The sequence below is a fragment of the Plectropomus leopardus genome, chromosome 17 (assembly GCF_026936395.1).
Source record: "Plectropomus leopardus strain MGB_pleo_1.0 chromosome 17, ASM2693639v1, whole genome shotgun sequence".
Classification (NCBI taxonomy): Eukaryota; Metazoa; Chordata; class Actinopteri; order Perciformes; family Serranidae; genus Plectropomus; species Plectropomus leopardus.
In genome coordinates, this window is record NC_142192.1 from 31,364,208 (window position 1) to 31,391,674 (window position 27,467).

Here is a 27,467-nt window from a genome sequence, read left to right on the forward strand (position 1 = left end):
TGTGTGTGTGTGTGTGTGTGTGTGTTCACCTTGCCTGGGTGTGTCCCGCTAAAAAGCAGCAGGTACTGCCGCATTTTCGTCTCTGTCTCTGCTGGAAAGACTTGAACAATCCGGGATGGATCTTAAGACGCTTCTGTTTCTGCTCAGTTTTATCGGTAAGAATTCAGTAAATATTCTCAGAGTGTGACTAAACTGCAGATGGAGCTAAGATTAATGTTTTATATGCCATTTTAAACATGTATGTAGGCTACTTGTTGCGTAAAATTGTGGTTCCCTGAGTGTTACCTATAGCCTATTAATTTTCTGGGAGTCAGCAGAGCAAAGACAAACTTTTCTGTAAATAAAAAAAGGGAATTGTGGGATATCTCCTGTTTTTTTCCCTACAGTATCACCACGGCTACTTATATTTCGCCTTAAGTTTACTGACCGTTCCCCCTCCTTTACGCGCACTTATCCTTCATATTTCTGTCCCGCAGGATGCTGTGCAGGGGAAGACGTCCTGCCGCCGGGTCCAGTGGACGCAATTTTGGGGAAAAGTGTGACTTTAAAGACTCTGGTTGACAAACCAGATTACACCGTTATCATCTGGAATTTCAACGACGGGACAGAGTCGGGTAATGTTGTCACTGCTGCGAAAGGGGCAGGGGTGACAGTGAGCGAACAATACACCGGAAGAGCATCGATGAACGAGACCAATGGCTACTTGACGCTGGGACCCCTGAAAGTGGAGGACAGTGGGGAGTACACCATCAGCATCGTAATAGCCGGCAGCCCCACGAAAACCGGGGAGACTGAGCTCCGAGTTCTAGGTGAGTAGGATACCTGTGATGCCAGCTACCTGTACGCCCCCTGTGTTATTTAGTACGAGACTTTGGGACCCCCCCGCCCAAAAAAGTACCACGTCTATGCCGAATTGAACGGTTCCTCGTAACGATTCAGAAAATACTTCTTATTATATATTTTTTCAGAACATATTTTGAAAAAAACCCTTAAAATTACAATGTTTTCGAAGTGTTCGATCGGCAGGTGTTTTATAACATCATTACCGTTTTTTAGCTGGCTTTGTATTTCTGCAAACTATTTTTAAGTATGCCGAATTGATGAGCGGCTCTTATTTATTCAGATAAAGTGTTTCAATTTATGTTTTTGGATTTTTAATATCTCCCATAAACACACGAACGTAAAAACGCTACACTTTCTTATGCACTCTGGTGCCGCTCCAAGGCGCAAGACACACCTGTTGCTGGTGTAGAGCAACAGGGTGCAGGTATCCCTGCGCTACCAGGAAATCTTAAGTGGGCAGTTTGTCCGTCGCTTAGCAGCCACACGGTTAAGCAACCGTTTGGGGACTATTTTCCTCGGTGGAGGAGAACAGATACCCCTTTCCCCATTTGTTAATGCAGTATAAGCATTTCTCGAGTTTTTTTTCCGTCATGACATTGATGTTGCCTCATTTGGTGCCTGATAATACCACTTGGATGTTCTTGTAAAATCACAGTGCCTCCATAGACAAGTCTATGAGTGCTTTAAGTGAGAAAGTCCTGCAGTTTAATGAATAACTTTTTCCTGTTGGAGAAGTTGCGTCTTCATAGCCAGATTCAACAGACAAAATCAGCACCATCTTGCACTGTGCTATTAAGGGTGTGGCTGCTAGTAATGCGCTTTACTGGAGGAGGGCCTGTGTGTTTGTTTGCGTTGCAGTTACAGTTAGGGGTGTTTTTTGCTCTGTTCAAAGCTGTGATCTTACTGCTTCATGCTGGTGCAGGAGTATTTTAAAGCCTTAATACTGTAGTAAAGTGCTGAAAGACACACATGCAAAATATGAAGTGAATCCACAAATACACAAATACTTACAGCATGACTGACCTAAATAACAGTAAACCTATAACAATATAAAAGGGCTGCAACTACCACAATCCCCCTTTTTTGTATATTTCGTAATTTTTTTGTGCAATTTAATTGATAGCCTAAATATTCAAATGTCTTTTTTGTCGAAGATATTCAGTTTACTGACACAATTACAAAAAAATGCATCAAATCCTCACATTTGGAAAGCTAGAAATCGGCAAGTGTGTTTGTTCTTTGAAACTGAATGAAACAACTGACCCTTTGAAACCCCAGCAAAGTGGTTTGGTTTCTTTCAAAAACACGAGACGTGACCCATAAAATTGCAAAATAAAATTTAAAAGTCACAAAAAGTTACCTGGGGAAAAAATAGTTTAAAAAAATCAAGAAAATTGCCTTAAAAATGCTGCATTATTTCATGTATTTTATTTTATTTTTTTCATAATTCACAACATAATAAAAAAAACCCAATTATATTAATACATTTAATTAGAAATAAAATGTTTTCTGTACATTTCTCCCTTTTTTGGGGGGGTTACTTCCAAATAATCCTCAGCTATTTTTAAAACAAAATATTAGGCAATTTTCTTGTCACCTTTTACAAATGTCATGCAGTTTGTTGGACATTACCTGCCAAGTTTGTCATTGCCTTTTTCCCTGTGTTTTGAAAGAAATCAGACCAGGTTTCTCAAGTTTCTAGCTTATGAAGGCGCTGGAATGCAGCACAAGAAAACTGACGTTGATACAAGTTTTGAAGGGTTGATCAGTTACAAAAACTTATTGACGACTTATTGATTAATCAGCTAATAATTGCAGCTTTACTTAGGTGTGTGTACAGTAAATAGGTCATTCAGCTGACTTGGTGCCACAGTCAACTTTGGCAATATAAACGTCTTCACTCGGGCTTGCGTCAACTATAAGATGTCACTTTGAATCTTTATTTGTCAAAGGATGGGTAGCAGTTGAGCATGCATGCTTTTGACACCCATTCATACATTTTCCTCATTTCCACACAGCGAAACTGCACAGTTGACAAATGAAACCTGCAGTGTTTCTATGTTTGTCTCTTTAGTCTCTTCCCTTTGCCTCAAAATTGAGTCGATCCTCAATGTTGGTTTACAAACAGTTAATAAAATACATCTGATAAAGCATCATCTCCAGAGTAACTATTCTATGAAGTCAGTGCATGACCTTGTGGATGTCTCGTCTGTTGCCCCGCTGTCAGAACTGGTTGCCACTCCCTCACATTGTTCCCACACACCTACTGTTGCCTAATCATCAATAAACAGCCTGTACATTTCGAAGCGGAGCTCCAGGATCATTGAGAACGAGTCCAGCAGGTTTAGTCGCTGCGATTTCTCTGCCATCTCAATTCACTCCATTCAAATGTTGATTCCAGGGCACAATTACGATAGTGTGTAGAGAAACCGACCTCGGGCGAGCAGGTTATTAAATTCTCCACCCCCACGTTTGATCGTGCTCCTGTTAACTGCTTATTTGTGGCAATACAAAAAAACAACTATTGAGCAAAACAACTAACCCTGTGCAAAATCCTTAATATTCATTTAAGTGCAGTTTCTGTTAATGGAGCCCGAGGGTCTATTTTATTTATTTTGGTGGAGTGTGGTTGATTTTTTTTTATTTCTTAAGGATATATATATAAATATTTTCACATTTCAATTCTAGCATTGAATATTGTTGAGAATCAAACATTCTGTTTGAAAAGATGTTCTCGCATTATTATGCTAAATTCTCATTATATCAGTGGCATAAAATGGTTTTAAAACGACATTTACAATAACATTGCTCTTTTTTTTCTCCTTAATTCTCGTGTACAGCTGTGTGGATGTAGTCACAGTTTCAGCAAATGACAAAAAGTTGTTTTTTAAATTTTTATTAACTGTAGCTTTTAAGTATAAAGTTCTTGCAGCGAGGATACAATCGGGATATGGTGCAATTTTTTCTCCCTCATTCAGCTCTATTCAGCCAGCAATTCATTCATCTGTTCCCCATCAAAAACAACCTCCCCGTGTCTCCCTGCAGTGCCGGTGTCGGATGTGGCCATCACGTCCAACATGCCCGATGCGATCGAGTTTAACAGCACCGTGGTTCTGACCTGCTCCGCCAAAGGCTCCTTCCTCAAGTTCACCTGGCTGAAGGGCACCACACCCATCAAGGCTGACGGCAACCATTTCACAGTGAAAGACGTCAGTTTACACATATTTTTAAATGTTTTGTTTTTTTAAATGTTGTTTGCTCTAAATTCGAGTGTCAGCCCGGAGGAATTAATCACATGTTGTCTTTGGTAATTCAGGTGTAGTTCATTCATTCATCTGTTATTTCTTGGTTGATGTTTTACTTTAACTATATGCATCGAAATTTAGTCAAGAACAAATTTTCTGATTGATAATGCAGATTTTTATTCATACATTCATTAATTTATTCATCCTATACCTCTGACATTCATCCACAGATTTCCCTACTCAATTTATTATTCTACAATTCTACAATTTACAATTCTACAATTTCATTTAGCAGACGCTTTTATTCAAAGCGACATACAACACAAGCAAGAATTTAGACTTAAGGAAAAAAACCCTTAGTAAGTGCAAAAAGTGCTTTAGGTGTGATTGGTCACAGGTATTGCCGTCTAGTGGTAATTATTAATAATTTATTAAGTTGAGTTTATGAAGGAGCATGTGATACATGTATGCACTGGTTTAAACCACATTTTTTTTATATTGGCAATACTGTTTTTTTTAAAGCTAATTAGTTTCTTTAAAGTACTTTTTACTTATTTTTAAATTCCTGCCTTTAATTGATGTATAACTGATGTACTTTCTACTTTGGATTGAATCACAGGATGAACTGTCCAGTACCCTGACCATCAAAGACGTTCTCAGGAAAGACCTGGATGCTCCCATCATCTGCACAGCTGCCAACAGCCTGGAGACGGAGAGGAGCGCCCCCTACAACGTCACGGTCTACTGTAAGTGCTGCACCTACATTGCTGTATTGCTGTCTGCCTGGTAACTCCTCCCTCCTCCTTTTTTTCTTTTAGCATTTTTTTAAAAAAAATTGATTTTTGTGAAATTGATGTGTGATAAGATTTGAAGCCTTTACAGTAGATTTGTTGTCTTATATTGATATCGATGAAAGTAAAAAAAAAACTGATAATAATATATCAGTCAAAGGTATTTTTTTACAGCTTCAAACTTTGTTTTAGACTCATACAGGGTCCAAAGCAAAAAACAGAAAAGAAGAGAAGATATATAAAAAATAAAATCAGACACACAAGATAAAACCATAACAATATTTCTATTCATATATAGGCCATACTTCCAGTGCTTTCTGGGCCTCGATAAGTACTTGAAGCAGCTCTTTCTATGGCCAGTTCAAGCCTTTTCCCTGACTTTCGCAAGTGTTGCAGTAGGAGTTGGGTGGGGGGGCCTTTTTTATAGGTCTGTGTCCCCTCTCTAAATTGAGGTGTTTTTTCGGCTCCATGTATGCAGCGCAGACGGACCTCTGCATGTTTTCTTTTTTTCCTCAGCAGCTCTTCATGAAGCGCTGGGATGATGCGCACTGCAGTGTCCTGCCACCGTTTCTCTGCTAAAGAGAAACACTAGGTAGACACAGACCTTTAACGTCGTCACTGTTTCTAAATGAACACAAACTTATTGTGGCGTTTCTCAACTGAAATTTCCTTTGTTATTGGCTGACATTTGTACAATGTACAGTCCATATAGAAATATCTGCAGAAAGCTATTATTGGCAGATATATCGTCCTTGCCATTTATCGGTCTAGCTCTAATTGAGACCGTTTATTTAATGAATCCACCCTCACAGCAGTTAGACAGTTTCCCCTGGCATGTATTTACTCTAACTCTTGCATTGTTTGAAACGCTTAGTGAGCTCCACACCTGTTGGACAAGAAAGAAGGTCACACATGAGTCACTGTCACTCCTTCACCACAGCAGATCATTTGTCAAAGAGAGTTTTACTGGTTTTCTTACTCTGGATCACAATGATGCCCGACCTTTGAGAGCATTTCTGGATCTATCAGTGTTCAGACTTGAAACCCGCTCAGATTCCTAAAACACTCTGGTATGAACGGGTAATGAGGCGTCTTGTAGCCATGTGAGTCCTGCAGTTTAGATTGCGGTGTGTGTTTGCAGGGCGCTCCGCCTCAGCCTGTCCTAAAACCACACTGTGTACACAGCGGCCTGCACTTCCACTCCTTCCCCATGACTAACCTGAAAGGCGGTGAAACCACACCGACCGCTGGTTAACCCTGTTATTAATTAATCAGAAGCTTTCCGCCTCAGCTCAGGGGGTATCATCTGGTCTGACTTTATGTTTACGTTAGTGAAAAGAGAATTTATATTTGAGCACAGTGCACGGCTGCAACATGAAGATGTGTGTGAAGCCACAAGAAAAATGTATTTTTTCAGCATTTTGCTTCTGTTGAAGCTTTAACAAAGATCAAACGTGTAAATTAATATTTTATGGCCTTCAGAGGGACAGAGTTTCCTCGCTTTTGAGCCGATCTGTGCAACCCACCGTGTGAGATCTGAAGAGCACCTAGCAATAGTTAGCGGTTAACTCAATGAAGAAGAACAGCAGCACTAAATGTCTGCAAACTGGGAAATTAGGTTGTGTTTAACATAATGCCTCCTCTGCTTCCACAATGCCAACATGCTGTCTAAAATCACACACAGGAGCGGCATGATGCAGCCGTTGGTTCATTCTGTGTAAAAATGCAAAGGGGACTCCTAAAAAGGGACTCTGTTGCCGCCCTATAGCGTGATCTTTATGTAAAAAGGGCTTTTCTTCCATTTAAGCTCAACTTATCCCCTCTACCTGTGTTGTTGCTCCACAGACGGACCAGATGAAGTCACCATCTCTCCTCTGAATCCTCCCGCTGTCCTCAGAGCCAAATCCAACTTCAGCCTGACGTGTACAGCCCGCTCCAACCCGCCTGCCAGTTTCGCCTGGTACCACGACGGGCAGAAGTTGGAGATGTCGGGTCCTGTTCTGACGCTGGAAGTGATCGAAAAACATGGATTAGGGAAAAAGGCGGAAGCATACAAATGCAGCGCCACAAATGCCAAAACCCAGCGTGTGGTGTCCTCTCCTGCTGTTTCCTTCTCCGTGATGGGTGAGTAATCTGACTCCACTTTCTGAGGAAAACACATGGAGTGGTTGTTTCCTTGCAGCCGTTCAGCTACTTTTAATGCTGTTTTTATTTTTATTCTCCTTTGCTGACATAGAGTTGCTGAATGAGGTAATATTTTAATCCTGTGATTGGGTCAAAGTTCTGGTTTTTAGTCAGGCTAGCAGTTAGGGATAGGGATCGAAACCTGGCTCTATTGAGGAGCCCTTTCTGCTTTTTTTCAAAACCTGAAAATCAATTAGGTTTGAACCAATCGATACTGTCCTGTGGGTCAAGTCACGTCATTTAAATCCAATAAAAAAAGGAAAAACTATAGATTATCATCATAATTACATATTTTAAATTATATAACACAGTTATTATAACTTAGGCTTAAAGACATTAACAGTTTGACAGCACTAATTGGAACTGTCCTTAAACAGCAATAACTGTGGTTTTGAGGAGATTTGCTAATTGGCCTGAAAAATGAAATATATTTTATGGTGAAAATTATTGTGACACAAAAATGGGAAATTAATATTTTATGGGAGATTACATTTCTAAAGCTCAGTATATTTCACGGCTCAAAACAAGGCAAAAGGTCACTTGAACTCCATCAGCAGACAAAAAGCAGACTGAAACCTTTTCTTCTCTCCGTGACATACCCCCGAGGCATGAGACTGTTACACACACAAGTCATACTAGCTGCTTGTGACACATCGAGCACACACAGGCTGTAGAAACCCACCGCAGATACGCCACAGTTTTTACCTGTGAGGTGTCGAAATGTTGAAACACACAGAGAGGGCTGCGAAAGGCTCTACATGAACTGTGCTGTCTGTAATTACTACCAAGGAATCTTTCTCTTCTTGTTCTTGGAGGATGTTGGAAGTTCTGTGTGTGTGTGTGTGTGTGTGTGTGTGTGTGTGTGTGTGTGTGTGTGTGTGTGTGTGTGTGTGTGTGTGTGTGTGTGTGTGTGTGTGTGAGAGAAACTTGCTGGGTTGGAGGATGCTTTTACATTTTGCCCTGAAGACTATCTGTGTTTTCTGTCTGGATGATAACAGAGAGGACGAGGAGGGGGGGGTTGCATGAAAAAGGAAATTACATAAACGTTGTATTTTGGTGACTCTTGGCGTTGTGCAGATTGAAACAGAATGAAGTTTAAAGTATGAGATTACCAACTTTACCGTCTCAGATGGTAGACACAGCCCCATGAATAAGCTTGTAATGTGTCAGAAGCTTGATTTGGTCCTTCAGGTGGCAGAGAGGACAACTCTAGATAGATATTATTTAGTGTGAAGGATTTTTTTGTACGCAGAGAACAAAACTGGACTAAACTTGAAGAAACTGAAAGCTAAGCTTTAGCACTTGTTCAGATTTAAACTGTAACTGGTTCCTGTGTCGGTGTCAAGTGCAACAATAATGCCGTTGACAAGCTAGAGTTACCACGCACCGAGTTGCCTTGCTGATGATGTCATAATTGTGTCATCAGTGTCATTTTGGGATTAGAGGATTCAAGTTTATAGCCAACAGCCGGTGTTACAATTTGGAGGTGTGGAGTTTGAAGGGCATAAGTGTTTACCAGGCAGGAAGTATCTGACCATAGACACAATCCAGCTGCATGATGGGAAATGTAGGATCCAGTGTTTTTGGCGCTCCTCTGATTACTTAGGACTAAAGTAGGGATTTTTTTTTTATCTGGAGTATGCATTTAACCCTTTGAAACCTGAGCAAATTTGCCTGATTTAAAAAAAATATACTGGAAAAGGGCAATAAGCAAATACATAAAATAAAGTGACCCAAAAATTAGCCAAAAAAAGTAAGAAATACAAGAAAATTACCAAATAGAAAGGGCAAAAACAGACACAACAAATAGATACATTCAGTAAAATAATTTTAAATATATAATTATGATAATTATAGATATATTTTTTCCTCGCTTTTTTTAAAAAAAAAATATCCTTTTAAATCTACTTATTTCTTGCAATTTGCAGAACAGTTCTTGCCAAGTTGCTCATTTTCAACCTTTTTTCTCCAGTTTTCAAAAGAAAGCAAACCAGTTTTCAAAGGTTTGAATACTTGTGAAAGCATCTGAGCGCAGCTCAAGAAAAATGTTATAGGTCCAGGTTTCAAAGGGTTAAAGCTGATTTTCAACTTAAACACTTTTTTCTTTCACTCATATAAACCGAGCCCTGTTTCATTCAAGTTTTCTTTTCCACCAAGAATACAATTTGGATCACCATTTTTCCAACTTTTGAAAGTAAATTTATGAAATTAAAGCTCATCAAATAAGGAATGACCTCAATGATGGATTGAATAGTATCAAAATAAAAGTATTAATGGATGATATAAGAAAAAAAAACTGAAAATACAAATCAAATTTCTCTTCATTTGTATTCACAGAGGCCATCTCAGGTATTAAAATCACTGGTCCGACTGCTACCCTCATCGCCGGCAACAGCACAGCTAACCTCAGCTGCCAGGAGACGGCCGGCACCGTGAAGTCCACCACATGGTCGAAAGACGGCAAACCTCTGTCTGCCGGCGGCCGCCTGGTCTTCTCCTCCGACATGAGCTCCATGATGATCAACCCGCTGCAGAAAGAGGACAACGGACAGTACATGTGCCAGCTCACCAACCCCATCAGCACGGAAAAAAGCACCTACAAGATGGTGGTCAACTGTGAGTGTTTGTTTTGCTAAGAGACTTGAAGATGTGGAGGTGACACTGCAGGGTTTATGGTTTGACATTGTGAGACGTTTATGAGCATGTATTTGTTTGTCCTGGCAGTGATTTCGTTTTTATAGGACTTTTACAACCAGAACTTATTCACAAGTCCATAAAAATACCTTTAAATTCAAACAACAGCAACAAGTTTATATATAATAAAAATGATTAGAGAACAGACAAATAATTTACTCTGACATGCAGGATGCAAGATGCTTTTTTTTTTATCAAATATTATATAATATAAATACAAATGAAGTCTTTTGGGTTGCTGCCAACATGCTGAGGTGAAAGGGACAGGTGCACGCAGGTAATAAACCCTCCTGTCTTTCCGTGTGACCCTCAGACGGTCCAGAGTCAGTGAAGGTAACCGGTCCAGAGGCTGTAGAGATGAATGACAACGCGGAGTTCATCTGCACTGCTGCCTCCATGCCTCCCGCCAACTTCACCTGGAAGTTTAACGGCACAGTGATGCCCGTCAAAGCGGCCCAGTATAAGATCGAGATGGCTCGTTACAAAAACAGCGGAACGTACACGTGCGAGGCGCACAACCCCGTCACTGGCAAAACCATCATGCACACCCACACCCTGTCCGTCAAAGGTAAGCTCTTTGTTTTTTAAAGGAATAAACTTAGTGTGATCTGTATCAGCTGCATATCTTTTTGTTATTTTTTTAGAGCCTCTGGGAACTGAAATCATGTTCTTAATATAGAGTCTTACATGCATCGTAAAAAGCACCAAACACAAGCAGACATAAGCCTTGATCCAAATTTGAAATATTAATTTTTTTCACAGTTTCCTGATGCGGTATTGATTTGGGTTTGGCTATCCCTGATCCATATCACCTAATATGGATAAAGCCAATCAAAAATTTGGGTGTCAGGTATCGGTTTAAATAATAATAATAAAAAAGGAGTGCGACCAAATCATGTGGTGGTGCACCCAGCTGAGAAAATAGTGGAAAAGTTTGTAGATCTGTGTATATTTTTTTTAATCAACCCACAAAATTAAACAGCAATTTTCTTTTTTTTTGTTATTCACAGGGAAAGAAAACCAATTACAATTTGAGCTTCTTTCATGAAACAAAGTATTCTGCTCCTAGACTCTGTTAATCTGATGTGACAGACAGATGTCATGTGTTTAAACATTATGTTTGAGCTTAAGAACCAGAGCTTATTTACAGATTTCCGCAAAACTAGAGCGATATTTTTGAATTACCGATACAACACCATTGTGAGATGACTGTGTTTCCATCGAGTGATTTTCTGTGACTTCTCTCTTGATAACAATCCAAGATGCCTGCCGATGGATGTTCAGATTAAGACAGAGTTGCAGGTTTATTTCTATTGCAGCCACCGCACTAGCTGTCGTTATTACCACTTATTGTTGGAACGCAGCTCTTTATTGCCGCTGACTCGTTAAAATGATGCATATATCGTGCTATGTGATGTGGGTGTATTTGAAAACAGCATATGTTGATCATTTCCACAGACGTTACTCACCAAGCTGTCACCCACAATCAGATTGAGTCATATCTTTGTTCTGTGGTTTCTGTTTTGAGACATGAAGTTGCCTTCAAACATGGCAGCAGTTTGCACAAAATATAAATGTGGAATATTTCAACAATAACTGCAGTTTTTGTTCATCTACAAAGGATTTTCCCAGATAGATCATGATTGTTAATTTACATCAGAGCGTTCCCTCTCAGCAGAGGAGACTGTAATGCTTTTTTTTTTGTTTTTATAGAGGAAGGAGAGTTGGATGGTCTCTCAGACGGAGCCATCGCTGGAATCGTCATCGCCATCCTAGTCGCTCTTGGTGCCGCCATCGCCTTAATCATGTACTGCAGACAGAAAGTACCGTAAGTACTCTACTTTGTAAAGTCTTGATCTGGAGCTGTGGCTGGGCGACATGCGCATGATTCAAGAGATCGCAGAACGCGATGACCATGAGCGGTTTGGTTTCGTTGTGGTGTGCAGTGAACGTCCTGACTGGGGATGTAGGTTGAAGACATTTGTTTGATGTTGGCGATATGAGAATGAGTAACAGAGTGTCAGTTTTGAAAGTTGCTAGATAAGATGGTCCCTGGTTCTCACGTTGCAAAAAAAGTATCAGAAGCTTGTTTTGAGCATCGTGTGGCCTTTACACATCCTAGACTCTTAAGTAATATCTCAGAAAGTTTACAGGTATTTGTATATTTTGGTTTTCATTTACCAAGAAATCTAATACAAGCCACTGAAGTTGTGCTTTCTTTTTCTATTTTTTTTTTTGTAAAAGTTTAAGATCGGAAAACACTGATAGACTTTTTTTGTCTCTGAGGTAGTTTCATTCCAGATTTATGCATTATTTCACCAAACCAGGGGAATTAATGTGCTGCTGTGACTGCAGGCAAAGTGCCAGGAAAAATGTTTGCATTTAACATTTCAGCAAACTACAAATGCGTTACATTGGTACGTTATTTTGTAGCAGATAAATTTCATCTTAATGTTTCTCAGCGTTGCTGAGGTGAACTTGTTGGTAAGTTTAGGCACCAGAAACACTTGGTTATGGTCAGGAAAAGACAGTGTTTTGGCCTAAATAACCTAGCTGATAGCAGAAAAGCTGCTGGAAAATGCTGCAATGTTGGTGAAAAACTCCCAGCTCTGGTGCCAGAAACGTTGGTGGAATCTCTGAAGTGTCGCCAAAAAAACAACCAGTTTAATTGTTTGTTGGTCTGCAGCTTGGCAGGCGTCTCATCTTGGTGCCACGCCATCCACCATCCCTTCCACCGCCCGATGACAAAGTCAGCTCATGCACTGTCAATTTTGAAATGTTGATATGATACATATGAAGTGTACAAATGCAAAGTATTTGTGGTTTTTGGAAATGTACAATGCAGATGTTTTTTACTGGTGACTGAGCTGAAAATAGCATCCACTCTTCTGGGGAAGGCTTGCCACCAAATTTTGGTCACTTATGTTTGGTGATCAGGTCTGACTTCCAGTTGGGGTTCCAGCTTATCCTAAAGTCTTGAGAGTCAGAGTTGAGCTCTGTGCATATCAGTCAGTTTCCTCCACACCAAAAAGATAAAGGGTCTTTATGGAGCTGGATTTGTCATGTTGAAACAGGAAAGAGATAAACACAAACTGTGGATACAACAACAGCACTGTCTAAAATAGCAGTAAGAACTAAGAGCCTAAACTTGCAAAATACACCCAAGAGTGTCCGCATATTTTTGGTCATGAGTTTGCTCATATCTGTCATACCTTTTGTCACTGAAAAATGCAAATTTTTATGCATTTCCTTGTAGAAAAAGCTTTTTTAGTAGTTTCTATGCTGCGGTTTACTCCAAGATTTCATGCCTCAGTGTTAAAATGTCTATCAGTACAGAACAGATGTGTGTGTGTGTGTGTGTGTGTGTGTGTGTGTGTGTATGTATATAGCATATCTGTCGGCTTTTTTGTGTATCTGCATGTATTCATGTCAGCCACTTCATGACCTTCTAGGAAATTCTCTTCATTCCTCTCACACCTTGGCGTCTTGCAACATGTCAGAATACACACACATGCATGCAAATACATGCACACACTCTGCAGGGCTGCTACGCCCTTCATCCCAAACAGCAACTGTCACATAAGTGCTGTAATTCACAACATGTTTTTCAGAAATGCTTTTTGTTGCGTTGAAAACGAAACAGAATCCAGTTCTCGTATCTACGGTGCATCCAGCACTGAAAACAACGCTTCAGGGAAATGTCAACAGCAGCTGGGGTGCTTTTGCAAACCTCTTTCTAAAAGTGGGTTTGGACTTTTAGTAGTAACTTCACGTTTGTGCTGTCAAAAACATACATCATTCAAAGTCAAATTAACAAGGACAGGGGAAGCATGAGCTATTTGTCCCGGCGGCAAACCAAATTCCTCAAAAGTAGTTCATGGGAAATGCTTCCAGCAAATGTCTGTCAAGTCGTCTGACTTTTTTTTTCTGAAGGTTTTTTTCCTTAAAAAAACGTAACCAGTGAAAAAATAGGCCAGGATGGTGAGAAAATAACTTATTTCCAACAGAAATCAACTTGTTTCAACAGTTCAGTAGAATTTAGTGTCATTTTACTGTACTGCAGTCTTAAAGGAATACTTCATCATCATTTGTATATCAGTTACTCTCCCTGTGCATGTTTCCCTCAGTAGTGAAAAACCTGGAAAAGTCATGGAATGTCACAATCATTTTTCCAGGCCTCGAAAAGTTAACAAATTAGCCAAATCAGCCTTCAGGTGTGTAAAAATGATGCTCGTGAAAGCATTAGACTCAACTTGAATTTGCGCCAAAAGACCTAACGCGGCCATTGAAGCCACATGAGGCAACAGAGCGTGACGACGGGCCGCAGCAGATCATATCTTTTTACACCTGAGTGGTTCCTTCTTCCCAAACAGTGGAAATGATGCAATCCTGCACCACATCCTGTCAGATTTCAACACAATGTGGTTCAGGTAGGAGGCTGCCGTCCTGAAACAAAGAACAAACAGATGAGTCAATGAACGATGCGGCCTCCGACATGCCAAAAAACCCCTGAAAATTTGAAACCAAGAGTTTCCAGCCTTAACACAAAAACTGTTGTTCAGTTTGTCGACTTGAGCCTGTGAAAATTTAAATCGAAAGATCTCTTCCCTCCCCATCAACATCTTCTTCCTCTTCTTTCTGTTTGGAACTTGTGCTCTGCAATTTCTGTCTTAGTACTCTCACTTCTTTATTTCACTTTGCTTTTAGTTCATACATTTCAAACACTTGGCAAACTAGTTCAAGGGCGCCTGTTTGTGACATTCAGAGCATATCAAATGCACCTTTCCCACTGGACAAAAAAACAGCAAAAAACAGCAAACACCCGCTAACATTTGGCCAGGAGATATTTTTCTCAGCCTGCAGGTCTTTGAAGACCAGCGTAGGACTGTTTATTAAAGCAGAGAAAATGCTGTTTGTCTGCGGTTTCGCTTCTCTTTACTCGCCCCTCCCCCCGGCCAGCTTCCTCTTTTACAAACTCTGCTGTCAGTCAAGCGAGATCCGATGGTCACATGATACCACAGAGGTCATCGGGTGTCAGGTAGAGGGGGTGCACGGCTGTAGGTCACCTCTTGGGACCCTGGAGTCTCTGGATAATCGTCTCATCTATCCCTCTGTCATTGTATCTTCATCGCCGTCATGGTCGCTGTTAGCAGGCGTCAACATTGATGACGGAAGCTTTTGTTCTGCGGTGGGCCTCCATGTTGGTGTTGGGGGAGGTCTAGGTGACTCCGTCTTTGGCAACTTCAGGCGATGGTTTGGGATTTCATGTTTGTAGCGGCTTGACTGCTGAGAGGAACATGGTTTTGCTTTGGTTTTCCCTGACAGCTGTGAGTCCACCTTAACATAGCAGGTCGCTTTGTTTAGATGTTTTTTTCAGGGTCTCACAGTAACACATCTGAGCTTTTTTTGTGCAGCTGAAAGTGGAGGAATAAGAGAGACAAAATCAAAGAAGTGGGTCAAAGATATGGAAAGACATGAAGGGCATGACTTTAAACATAAGCTTCAGCTGTCTCCAGACATTAAGGTGTTAAACACACACAGTCTGTCAGACGTCCGGACGGCAGAGAGACATAAAGAAGAGCCACCAGGAGTGTTGACAGCAGAGGTAAACAGGATGACTTCAGAGGACAGATATGAGTGTGGAGAACCTGTTGTGTGACCTGCAGTGGCAGTGCAGAATTACAGTTGTTAACCGTGAAACCTGAGCAAATTGGCTTGATTTCTTTCAAACACACGAAAGAAAGGAAACTCGCAACTAAACAAAAAATGACTAAAGACAATCAACAACAACACATTTTTGTGCTGCTTTCAGACGCCTTTCATAAGTATTTAAACCTTTAAACCCTGAGTAAATTGGTTTGATTTGTTTAAAAAAAGGCAATAAGCAACTTAGTAGGAAATGTAGAAATGTTCCACAAACTGTAAGAAATTGTAAAATTATTTTTTTTAAAAAAACATATTTAAAATGATGTAACATAATTGTTATAATTTTGGCACTATTTTCATGTTGTTTCCTTTTTTAAAAAAAAACTTTTTTTCAGATAATTTTCTTGTACTTTTTTGTAATTTTCTTCCTAATTTTTTTTGCAAATTTGGGAGTCAGTTTCTTGCTAATTTGTTGGTCAGTTTTTCTTTTGTTTCTCATAGCCCTCTTCCCCTGTTTTCAAAAAAAAAAATCAAGCCAGTTTGCTCAGCTTTCAGGGGTTAACATTGGAAAATATAGTCCTGGTTATGAAATAAAAACTTTTCCCTTTAAATCTGCAAACATGCTTCTCCTTTTATATGCAAAATCTAACCAAAGTGCTGGCTTCCAGCAACAGGGTTTCATTCAAAAATACAGCTTGTACAGAAAAAATGACCTCACTACACAACAGTGTTTCTGTCCTCAAGGTTTAAAACGAAAACCGGTTTTCCTCAGGATGCAATAACACACACCTGTTGTATGGAGGCATGGGAGAGGGACAGAGGAATAAAGATCTCATTTTCTGATTAACAGGAGCCCGTATTTTTAAAGGAAAAAGAAAAGGAATTAGCAGATACGGCTGCAGGTGCAGACAAAGTCTCCTCTTTTTACGACACACTGAAACATCCTGCCCCGAACATGCCGATCCATGTCCGAGAAAACCTTGTGCAACTCGCGACAGGAGAGGATTTAACTGATAAAATCAGTAAACAGACAGGACCGCTATAAACACACAGGCTCACTTGTATTTACAGTGAAATGTGGGAGGAAGCTTTACGAGCAGCCCCGTCAGTTTGATTTACAAAGGCTGATGAGTTTGCATGAATTTAGGGATTAATCTGCATTAGCATTTTAATGTCCGTAGTTCTCCTCCCAAATTAGGTTAAATTGCTTAACATCCACACACACCGCCCCCTCTCATTGAACATGGCCTTGTCACCCAGGATTAAGTCTGCCTGTGTGAGTTTCGGTATTTTAAAACACAGTCGGACTGCATTCCTTCACTCTTTGTTGTCAGTCACAGGCAGGTGGGCTCCGCCTCCTCCTCAGCGGCAGGTGGATGTGTGTGTTTGGGTGACAGGAAGTGTGTGTAGCAGCCTCCTTTTCAATAACATTGTAGTGAACTTGATCTTGATTTCGATTAACATTTTTGGATGCCCTGTAGTGACAATTTTTTTCTTCATTTTCCCATTAGGGAAAAGGGAATATGCATAGTAAGAGATTCATCTTTTTCCCCTTATTTTATTTATTTATTTATTTTTTTTAGCCAAGGCTGTTTTTTGTTTTTTTTTAATTTATATATTTCTGTTTGGCTGTTGCTTAGGGACTGTTTAGTTCATTATTGGCTTTTTATTCTTGGCTGTGTTCAGAAATTTTAGCAAGATGTGCATTTTTGCTTAATCTTGGAGTTTCCCGCTCAGCTCCTAAAATAAGTCTAAAATACACAGTTGAAACCACACTGTTTCATAAGTGCTGAAAATGCTCCATTGAATCTCATTCAAACTGCAATTTTTGATCCCACAGCCATCAAAGCATAAAAACATGACTTGTGTTGTATCTTGGTGTCATTCTGGGCTTTTGCCTTGAAATTTGTAATTTTTGCTGTTATCCACCTGATGCCGTTATACTATTTTATTTATTTTATCGTATTTGGCATATGGAGATAAAACATGCTATTTCCACTGGTAACACTGTCACAATCAGTGTTGCTTTGAAAATAAACGATAGCTACTACAAACAAGATAAGAAAATATCTAATTTTTACCGACACAGTTTCCATGCTCTTCGGCATTTCTGCTGTCCTGAAACGTCGTCATCGAAATTTTCCAATTTCCCACTTGTAATTATGGCTTTAGAGGGCCGTTCATGTGCTCATAGCTCCTAAAAACGGTAAATATGATATTTCCGAGGAGCACGTGAAGGCAGCATTAATGTAACATTTGCAGTAGCGTGCCTGGAGCCGATGACCATATAAAGGAATCCGTCATGAGATGATGTCAGCTCGTCTCAAAGTAGAAAAAAAAACATTTGAAACAGATTATTCAGAACGGTCTGAAGCCCGAGGTCTTTGCTGACAGGGATTACTTTTACATACAGTCACCTTATTAGTTGGGACTTTGGTCAAGTTTGATATGAAAATTTGACAGTGTGATATTCTATATGACAGAAAATAAGGAAAAGCATAATAAATCCCCTTTAATGCCAGCAGAGAAACCAGTCAACCTCGTGACCCATCAGACTTAATGCTTCACTAGTATATCCGTTTGGGATATTTGCGTGTTTGTAGCTGGAGGGGAATCAGTCTGCAGCTCCAACAGACACTCCGGTTGCGTCTCCTCCTGGCCTCACATTACCCAGAGCGTCTACATTTCTGCATAAAGCCCGAACTTTGAATTTGATCTGGAAGGAAAAAATGACATAAAAGCAGCTTTGACTTCACCCTGTGATTTACTTGATGTATTCATTCTGTGGTTGTTTTGTGATGTGATACATTGACTTTGGTGATAGCAGCTTTATTTTGAAATAATTACAGGGAACAGCTGAACATAAGCTGCTGAGATACATGCGTATTGCTGCCGTCGGTAACCATCAGTGTGGGGATTTTCATATCGTTTGAATCTTTTAAAACCAGTCAAATGAACCCGTTGCTAATTAAGAATAAATCCTTCTTTGTTTTCATTTTGGAGATCTATAGCGATCCACAACGATTAAAACGTTTTGATTTTAAAATGTGTTCAGAGTAGCAAGCTGCCAGCTGGGAAAACCCGTTCACGTCACGCCCCTACGGTCATAATTACAAGTTGGATATTGAGGATTTTTTTCCTCCCACCCAGCGTTATTAGCTCCTGAGACGCAGCAGCAGATGACAAACATGCCACCAGAAGGCTTTTATCTGCAGTCAAGCACACAGATCTGCATATGAATCCGTCTCTGCAGCATGTGTTGGATGGATTTTAGATCCAGAAATGAAAATATTTTAGTTTTATTAGTGAGTTAAACTTAGGAAATTAAACTCTAAAAAGCACATTTAGAGTAAAGCTCATTTTAAAATGCAGGGATTCACTTCCTTGGACTGAATAAATCACACCTTTGACCTCTGTATCATCCTTTAAAAAAGCACTCGCCCTCAGTCGTGTATGAGAACGAGCCGTTCTTTTTCTCTCTCCCTGGCGAGGGCGAGGCCTGACTTACAGAGAATGGCAGGAATGTCACTGTCATGTCTGCACTCGTCTTCTTCAGCTTGCGTTTGTGACGCTGCTCAGCTCTTCTTTATCTCTCTTTAGCCCTCCAGTTTGTCTTTTATCTGCTCTTACTTTATCTGATTTCATTTCGACTTTTGGTTTGCAGTTTCTTCTTTTTCTCTGCCATCTCAAATCATCCGTCGCTCATATTCACTTCTTCGTGCTGTAATGTTTCGAAGCACCAAACAGTAAATATTTTCGTTGATCTGAAGTCAAAATAGTCAAAATAGTCAGTCAAAATAAATCACTTTTCCTGCTACAGTAAAAATGATTTTATAAGCAGTAAAACACACAATGCACTCAGTGGTTTGGCAGCTGCAGTCTGGTATGACCGGCAGCTTGTGATGGCGAATGTTAGCACACTTTGACATGTAAATATTATCATGACCTTTTCTCTAGTTATGGCACTATTACGCTACGTGTTAGAATTTTACTATCATCCATAATCACCCATCATGTTGCTCTTTAGCCAAAGTTACATCAGTTCACATAAGAATAATATAATGCAAATGTCTGTTTGCGATTGTAATTATTTTCTTTGTTGATTAATTTTCCAGTCATTTTTTAAATCAGTTAATTAATAATTACATTAATAAAATGTCTGAAAAAAAAAAGAAAAATTATTCACAGTTTCTCAGACCCCAAAGTGCGTCTTTAATTTGCATTTTTATTTATTCATTTGTCCAAAATCCAAATGTCAATTATCTACCTATTCAATAATGTATTAATTGACTAATTGTTGCAGCTCTACAATTAGAATTGGTGGCTGCAATTAGGAGCACCAGGTCTTATTTAGAGATGTCAGAGCAAAGTTGCGGTTTCAAATTATTATTCTATTTTTTTCCTTTTTCAGTATTTTCTGTAGAAACTTAGAGATCGTAATGCAGCAAAATGGGGAAAAACACAATAGGGCGTGAAAATTTGTGCAGGGCACTGCACATTGGCTATGGCTACATGCGCACTAACATTCCACTATTATTTAGAATATGCCAATATTTGAAATTGGTACAGGTCACGCAAACAGCATATTCCATTAGGATAATCTGAAATTGGCCTTTTTTCAAATTTAAAAATTAAGAATTAAGACAAGTGGGATATGTAAACATTATTTGGGTTTTAATAAGAACACGTGTCTCAGCTGGGGTTTTTACAGCAGTTTCTCACACGAGGCCGCTTGTCTGTTTACAGTCTGCTCTGTGTGTTGTCATGGATATGTTGTGCATAAAACAACATGTTTGTAAGGCTGATGGGAAATGCACGCTCAAAAGAAAAGTCAACATTTCTGATTTGAACACACCTACTTTTAAACATTTTGAAAAAATAATTTGCTGTCTCCATTCCTCTTTTCTATATTTTGATATAATAAACATATAATATAAAAAGTACATTAAAATGCTGATCGAGCAAACCTATAGATGCCTAAAATCTTGGAAAATAAGTAACAAATAGCATACGCTTAATCAGATATACAAATGTACAAGAATTGAAAACACCATACAGTATAAAAAACAATACATAATTAAGATAAAATACATTAAGATTAAAATAAAGTGACAGTTTGGGTATGGAGCATGCACGGCTTCATGTAAATACAAATATTAGTTGAATATTGATTTTCATTGGCCATGTCAACAGCCTTGCCTTTGTCCGAATAAGCAAAAAAAAATAAATAAATAAAAAAAATGCGCATTTAAACATAGTCGTAGCAGCAGCTCCAGACAAACAAACATGGCTCCAGCCAACCTGACGCAGCCTCTTTGTCTCCAAGATGTTTCCTCTCTGCTTCTGAGTAAACTCTTTTATTGTTTTAAAGTCAATAAACAGCCGAAGGCTTGAGGTTTATTCTGCCGCAGACACTTTCTCTGTCCTCATCGAAGGCTGCTCATCCGCTCTTCTCTTCGGCCTCTCCTCAGCCTGTTTTTCTCACCTCTCTGCACTGACCTTTGACTTTCCTTATTTAGCCACTCACCTCTTGTCTTGCTGCTGCTCTTATCAGCAGCCAAAAAAATGTATCAGAGTTTCTGTGATAATATTCAGTGACTCAACAAAAAGGCATTTTTAAAGACTGTTTGCTTTGTAGTCGCTGCCTGACTCGCTCAATGCTTCACTGAAGGTTTCATGAAGAGTAAACGCAAAGACGGCTGAGCGGGACAAATATTTTGCAACGGCTGAATCAGTCAGAATGTACAGTTGACTGAGATTAGACTGCACAGAAAAAAAGACAAAAAAAACAATATAGCAGTGTCATACTAAACTTCACCCTGAGCAAATGTTGCCCTAATCTTTAAGAAATGACTTTACAGAATATAATAAATGTTGGCATTGTACATTTTCTGCAACTACGGATATGTTACATTTGTACAATATTAAATAGTGGACACGTTAAAACTTATCTCTTTGTTTATCAGCAGTGCTGTGGTTAACGTGTGGTTGGGTTTAGGAACAAAAAACACTTGGTTATGGTTAGGAAAAGATCCTGTTTTGGCTAAAAAAAAAACCCAACCAGGTTTTAGGGCACGATTCCAGCAGTGAAAACACTGAATACTTGGTAAAAAAAAATGGTTTTGAGAGTTGGATTTGTTTTTTTTTGTCTCTAATAAGCCGCTGAAAACACAGAGAAAGTTTGTTTAAAAAACATAACCGGTTTTGTGATTTGTTGGTGTTGAACAGTGGTCTGCAGGTTGGCTGGCGTCTCGCCCTGGCGTCACACCATCCACCATCCCCAGCATTTTACTGTGGTGACTCAAAGAGTCTTTGTACGGTTTAATTATGCAACTGGCTGTGTGTGTGTGTGTGTGTGTGTGGGGTGTGTGGGTGTGAGGGAGATGAGATTACATCATCCTGAAAGTGTTTCAAGGGAATGAAGATGCTGTCAGAAAGATGAATCAGCAAACCACAGAGAGTTAATTCCCAAAACAAAAGATATTAAGCTTTTTTTTTTATTACAAACCCAGTGATGGTTTTTGGTAATAACTATATCGAGAGCCAAGAATTTATAGATCCATCTATCCTTTAAAACACTACATGTCATCATTTTTTATTTGCTGATTTGACTTTATCTCAGCTTGAACGTAACTCGTCTTATTTCTTTATATTTAATCTTGTTTATGTTCAGTGTTCGTACCATCTGGAGCCAGAAACAGTATTTCTGCTGATATCTCAGATGTGTGATGTGCACCAGAACGAGGTCATCGCTGCCGCTTTTCTAATCCCTGTTTTCTGTCGTGTTTTTGTTCTCAGGGTCGAGTCGCCGTACTAAAGAAGTTCCTGCACGCTGCTGGTGAGTCTCTCTGATAACTGAACTCTTTTTACAACAAGCAGATAAAATAATTTTGGCCCACTGTGACATTAATCAGTGACAAAGATAAACAGATAATCAGACACAAGCTGCTGAATATGAATATAACTAAATGTGTAATCTCAGGGTGTCTGCAGGTCCTTAAATAGTCTTAAATATGTAAAATATTAAAAAATGTGTGTGAGTGGGTGAGTGTGTGAGTGTGTGTGTGTGTGCAGACTGTGTTGAAACAGTAGCCACCAAGGCTGTCTCCACTTGGTCCAGCAAACAAACCCTTGCGGGTGTGTGTGTGTGTGTGTGTGTGTGTGTGTGTGTGTGTGTGAGTGTGAAAGAGGGAGATAAGAGTGTTGATTTAAAGAGGAGTCACACACACACAGTCTCTCCGTCTGTCTGAGCCCTGCAGCAGACTGCTGCTTTGAGCTTCTACCTGCAGCTTTTCAGGTGTTTGCAGGGAAATTGGCAAGTTGTTCTTTGATCTCCCGACACACGAGGACAGATACAGAAACCAGACAACAAAACAACACAGACATTTAATTTAAGACAAACTTTATTCATCATCAAGTAAAGTTTTGAGGCTAAGATGCTCAGTATATGGAATAAAATAAATATATGCAATATATACTCTTCATTCATACGGTAAAATAGAAAAGTATAAAGGCTACGTAAGAGGAATAAAGAGAGGAGCAAAGTGCAGACGACTTGAAACATATGAATGAAAGTTCAGGGCAGCAGTTATGTTTAAACAGAATATACAGTTTGATAGGAGAATAAAAATAGTGTAATGAAGTAATGGAGTATCATGTGTGAGTACCACCCAGTGCGGGAAACATTAGTCACTCAAAGTGTTAAGAAACAGGAAATAAGACTGTTTGCAGTAAATGCAGACATGCAGTAAATTCATCAGATTGTGTCAGTAAAGATCTTAGTTTCTGTCAGATGTCCTCACAGCAGCTTACATTCAGCATTAATAAGGAATGAGATAAAAAGTTAAAATCATGTAAATATAATACTTTTCAATGTTCAAATCATTATGATCGTTACTGTCAATGTGTGTTTATCTGCACAGCACCTTTCAGCTGGTTCAAATTATTTCACGAAACACATTAAAAAGCAAAAGGTAATCAGAAAAATCCACAAATAAAAAAAGAATTATTATTCTAGTCTCATCGGGAGCATTGTTTTTTATTTAATGTACATTTTTAATGAGCCAATGAGGTTTATGTCTGCTGACGCAAAAACAGGTCTAACAAACAGGCGGAGCAGAGAAACAAAAGCTTGCAAGTAGGACTCACTGTAAGTGCATGTTGGGAGTTTATGTGACACTGAAAGTCATGTTTGGGTGTGTGTGTGTGTGTGTGTGTGTGTGTGTGTGTGTGTGTGTGTGTGTGTGTGTGTGTGTGTGTGTGTGTGGCAGATTTAGATTCACAGAGAGATATAAATATAGAAATAAAAGAAAGAGGACCACCAGGTGGGATTTATAATGAGAAATAACTGATATTTTAATAATAATAGAGTTTTCTTTCACACTTTCATAAATCCACGTTACAAAGTGCTTTACACACAAACTCACAAAAAAACACACACAGAAAAAAATAAAATAATACAATGCAAAAGCCCTGCTAACTTCTCTCATCGCTCTCCCTCTAGCATCCGACTGTTTTGTTTCCCAAGATCCATCTGTGCAGCCGGGGAGGAGCGTCCAGTTGGATCCAACTGGTTTCCAGTGAAGCCCTTGCCAAACCAGATTTCCCATCATCCCTCTCTCTCTCTCACTCTCTCTCTGGCTGAGGACAATGGAAACTTGATTTGGCCTGAACGATGGAATATTGGAATATTATCTGGACTCTTCACTCTTTGTTCTGATCTCAGTTTTTAATTTTTAAAAAAAAATTTTTCACCTTCACGACGTCGTCCAGCTTCACTGGATCACGTCCTCCTTCTGTCCTTCTTTTGTCCACCTGGTGTTCACAAGCGTCATCCTTCACCTTTTGTCTCACTCGTGGCTTCCTGCAGGAAACTAAAAACACAGAGTTCCTCTGTGTGACAGAGACGTTTCCTGGACTGATGCTGACAGTTTTGATGAGTGACACTCTTTATCCTGCGGGAAACCTGAGGAGGAAACACACACACGCACACACACACACACACACACACAGAGGCCACACATGTAGACAGTTAGGATTTTAGGTTCAAATAATATCTGAATTTTTTTTTGTGGTTTGATTGATCTCACTCTCTGTGCCAGGTGGGTGGAGTTTAGCAGATGGGGGCCGCTTCGAGTGCAGCGAAGGATTTCAAAGTAAGATGCTTGGATGCTTCTTTGCACTCGACAGCGTTACCGAAGCACGGTGTGATCCCAAATACCTCAGTTTCTCTGGTGCTCACCACTCTGAGAAATCTCTCTAACACCTGTTAAGCCCACTTTGGTGCAAACATTTTGCCCGCTGAGTTTTTTTTTTTTTAACTGAGGTTGATACAAAATATATTATAATTTTTTTTCTTTAATGTTGTTGTTCAAACAACAGCTGGAGCCAAGAAGATAGAGCTCAGTGTAGCTGTTGGTTATATTATATTTTAGGGTTACCCATATTTGCTTTTACAGACTCTGCCAGCCAAACAAAATACACTTAAACACGTTTAAATTTTTTAAAACTAGGTCTGGATGTTCCTGAAGGAGATTTAAAATGTGTTTCACAACTTGCAAACACTAACAGCACAAAAAAGACCTTAGATCCATTTATTGAGGCCACTTTCCTTAAAAATATGTTAATGCCATGTGTTTCTATGAAAAATATTAACTTTTTTAACCTTCAAATTTCAATTTCAGCTTAAAAAAACATTAATCTATTAAAACTATTAATCAGGCTATTACTTTTGCTGTGATTCCATCCTCCCCTCTGCATGATTCAGCATCCCCGTTAGTGTTCGTTCGAATCAACGTACGCCATCTTCTGTGCAAAAAACAGAGTAGAGAGAGGAGGAGGTAAATGTTTAAGGCGCGTGGACATGATTGAACACGCAGGGACGAGTCAGGGTGGTAGAGGTGCAGAAGAAGGAAAACAAAGAGGAAAAAAATGGCGGGATGGTGTTTGTAGGCGGCGATATACTTTGGAGGGAAAGCTTGGTGAGCTTTAGGGCGGTGCTACTGAATTGTCTTTACCACAGTTAGATCAAAGTTGTTCTAATCGAAATTATAGTTTTTCGCAGCTTAATAATACACCTTTTATCTAAAAATGTAAAAGAAAACAAACCGTTTTTTGTGTTATCTGAAGTTCAGCTTTTTGCCGGATCAAACTTCCTTTCTTGAGTATTTTGTCACCAAACCTCGGATGATTTCTCCTGCGCTTTGAGCTGGCGGATGATTATTTTTGTCGTGTTTTTGTGGTCAGTGGTTTTGTGTGATCTCAGACTTCAACATGCACTGATCTCCAGTGAGATAAGTATTTATTTTGTTTAGAAAAAAAAACCTAATAACTGGAGCTGAAGATCATAGCTCGTCTGCAGATCACACATCCAAAATCTTATTCGCTTTTTAGTATCGTTTTTTGTTTTTGTTTTTGTTTTTTTCCGGTTTGAGCGCTTTCGCCCTGAACTCTGCAGTCGAAAACTCTCAAACTGAATTTTAAAAAGTCAAAAACAAGGTGTCGATTTCACCATATTTATGTGTTTATTTTGGGATAACACACAGGAGAGAATGTATTCATAACAACACATGTAGATACTTTTTGTTGTCCTAAACAAACCACATTTATATGTTTAAAAATGACACAAAGAGAAACTGCCCTCACTGTAAATAATAGAGATAGAAACACTGTAACGATTTGTGACATTTTTGGAAATATACGTGGGGTTTTTATTTCTTATCATGATTAATTTGTTGAGAAAAGCTTTGTTTTTGTTCTGTTGTTTTGTTAATGTTTACAGAAACTGTCTCGCGTCTTTGAAATTCCTGTAAAAATCTTAAAAGATAAATAAATGTCCCCAAGGTGAAATTCATGTTTAACATAAAAGTTGTGGAAATATTTTCCTAATTTTTCCTCGTTTGTTGTGGGTTTTTTTTTAGTTTTACTGTTAAAAAATGAGGCTTCCATTTAAAATGACTTAAACTGCAACACAACCAATCACGACTGTTGAGTATTTTCGAACCATCCAATCACAGAGCGAGGCGGGTGTTTTCTTTGAAACCGTTGGCCAACTGTGAGCATGCAGACCTGTGTGTGTGTGTGTGTGTGCGTGTCTGTTTTCTCTACAGAGTCAAGGAGACTAGGGCGTGGCAGTTGAGCAGTTGAGGAAAAAAAGGAAAAAGCTCTCAGCCGTAGATCACACACACACGCTCACAGTGAGTCCTAAAACCATCCGTCTCAACAAGTCTGAGTTTCAGCTTTTTAAGGACACGTTGATTGACAGACGCTCAAGCACAACAATAACATAGGAGACAATCCAAATCTAGGATAATATTGTTTACAAATGCAGAAAAAGTTAACTATTGCTAAATATTTCCTTTGTGTTCCTTAATGTAAACTTAAAATCTAACTCTCAAATAGGCTATTTCAATAAAAATATTCTCTCAAGGTAAAACTTTAATTGGACCTCACAGAGAAGAACAACCCACAGATTAATCTGTCTGGTTGGTGCGCTCTTTTCCAGTGGGTCAGGTTAACCTCCGGATGATCTACTCGAGATAAACAGAGAACACACACACACCACACACCATCTGTGTCACGGAAATATATCTTTGTAATTGTGATCCAAAATAGATTACCTCTAGAAAGCAAGAGATAATATTTATCGAATTAAGAAATCTTGAGAATTGATAAAAAACAGTTCCCACACACTGCTCTTGCTCAGCAAGCACTTCAATTTGTTGCTACAAAAGCAGCTGTAAATATTCTGTACTAAAAAAAAATCCCTTATTTGTCACTAAAAATGCTGCTGGAAATGTCCCAAACTTTTGTGAAAAAATACCTGCTTTTGTAGATACAAATTTGGCTGGAAATGATTTGAACTCTTGTTTAAAAAACACCTGTGTTGGTAGTCACAAGTGTGTTTGTTTTAACAAAAGTTTGCAGCATCACAGCTGGAAATGTCCTCATCGCTGTTTAAAAACTTAAAAAATACCCACATTTGTTGGCACAAGCATAGTTTGAAATGTCATGACTTCTTGTTAAAAAGTACCCATTTTTTTTGATACAAATGTGCAGCCTGAAA

The 27,467-nt window shown here is 39.2% G+C and overlaps 1 protein-coding gene across 1 annotated transcript; it reads left to right on the plus strand.

The window, feature by feature from the left end:
* Positions 1 to 26,290, plus strand: LOC121957460 (cell adhesion molecule CEACAM20). Its single transcript, XM_042506035.2, has 10 exons — positions 1 to 155; positions 477 to 809; positions 3,889 to 4,052; positions 4,708 to 4,834; positions 6,725 to 7,003; positions 9,401 to 9,679; positions 10,071 to 10,325; positions 11,471 to 11,585; positions 22,202 to 22,241; positions 23,907 to 26,290. Exons 1-9 carry the CDS (start codon positions 116 to 118, stop codon positions 22,218 to 22,220), a joined length of 1,611 nt encoding a protein of 536 aa, XP_042361969.2. The 5' UTR covers positions 1 to 115; the 3' UTR covers positions 22,221 to 22,241; positions 23,907 to 26,290.
* The last annotated feature ends 1,177 nt before the right edge of the window (positions 26,291 to 27,467 follow it).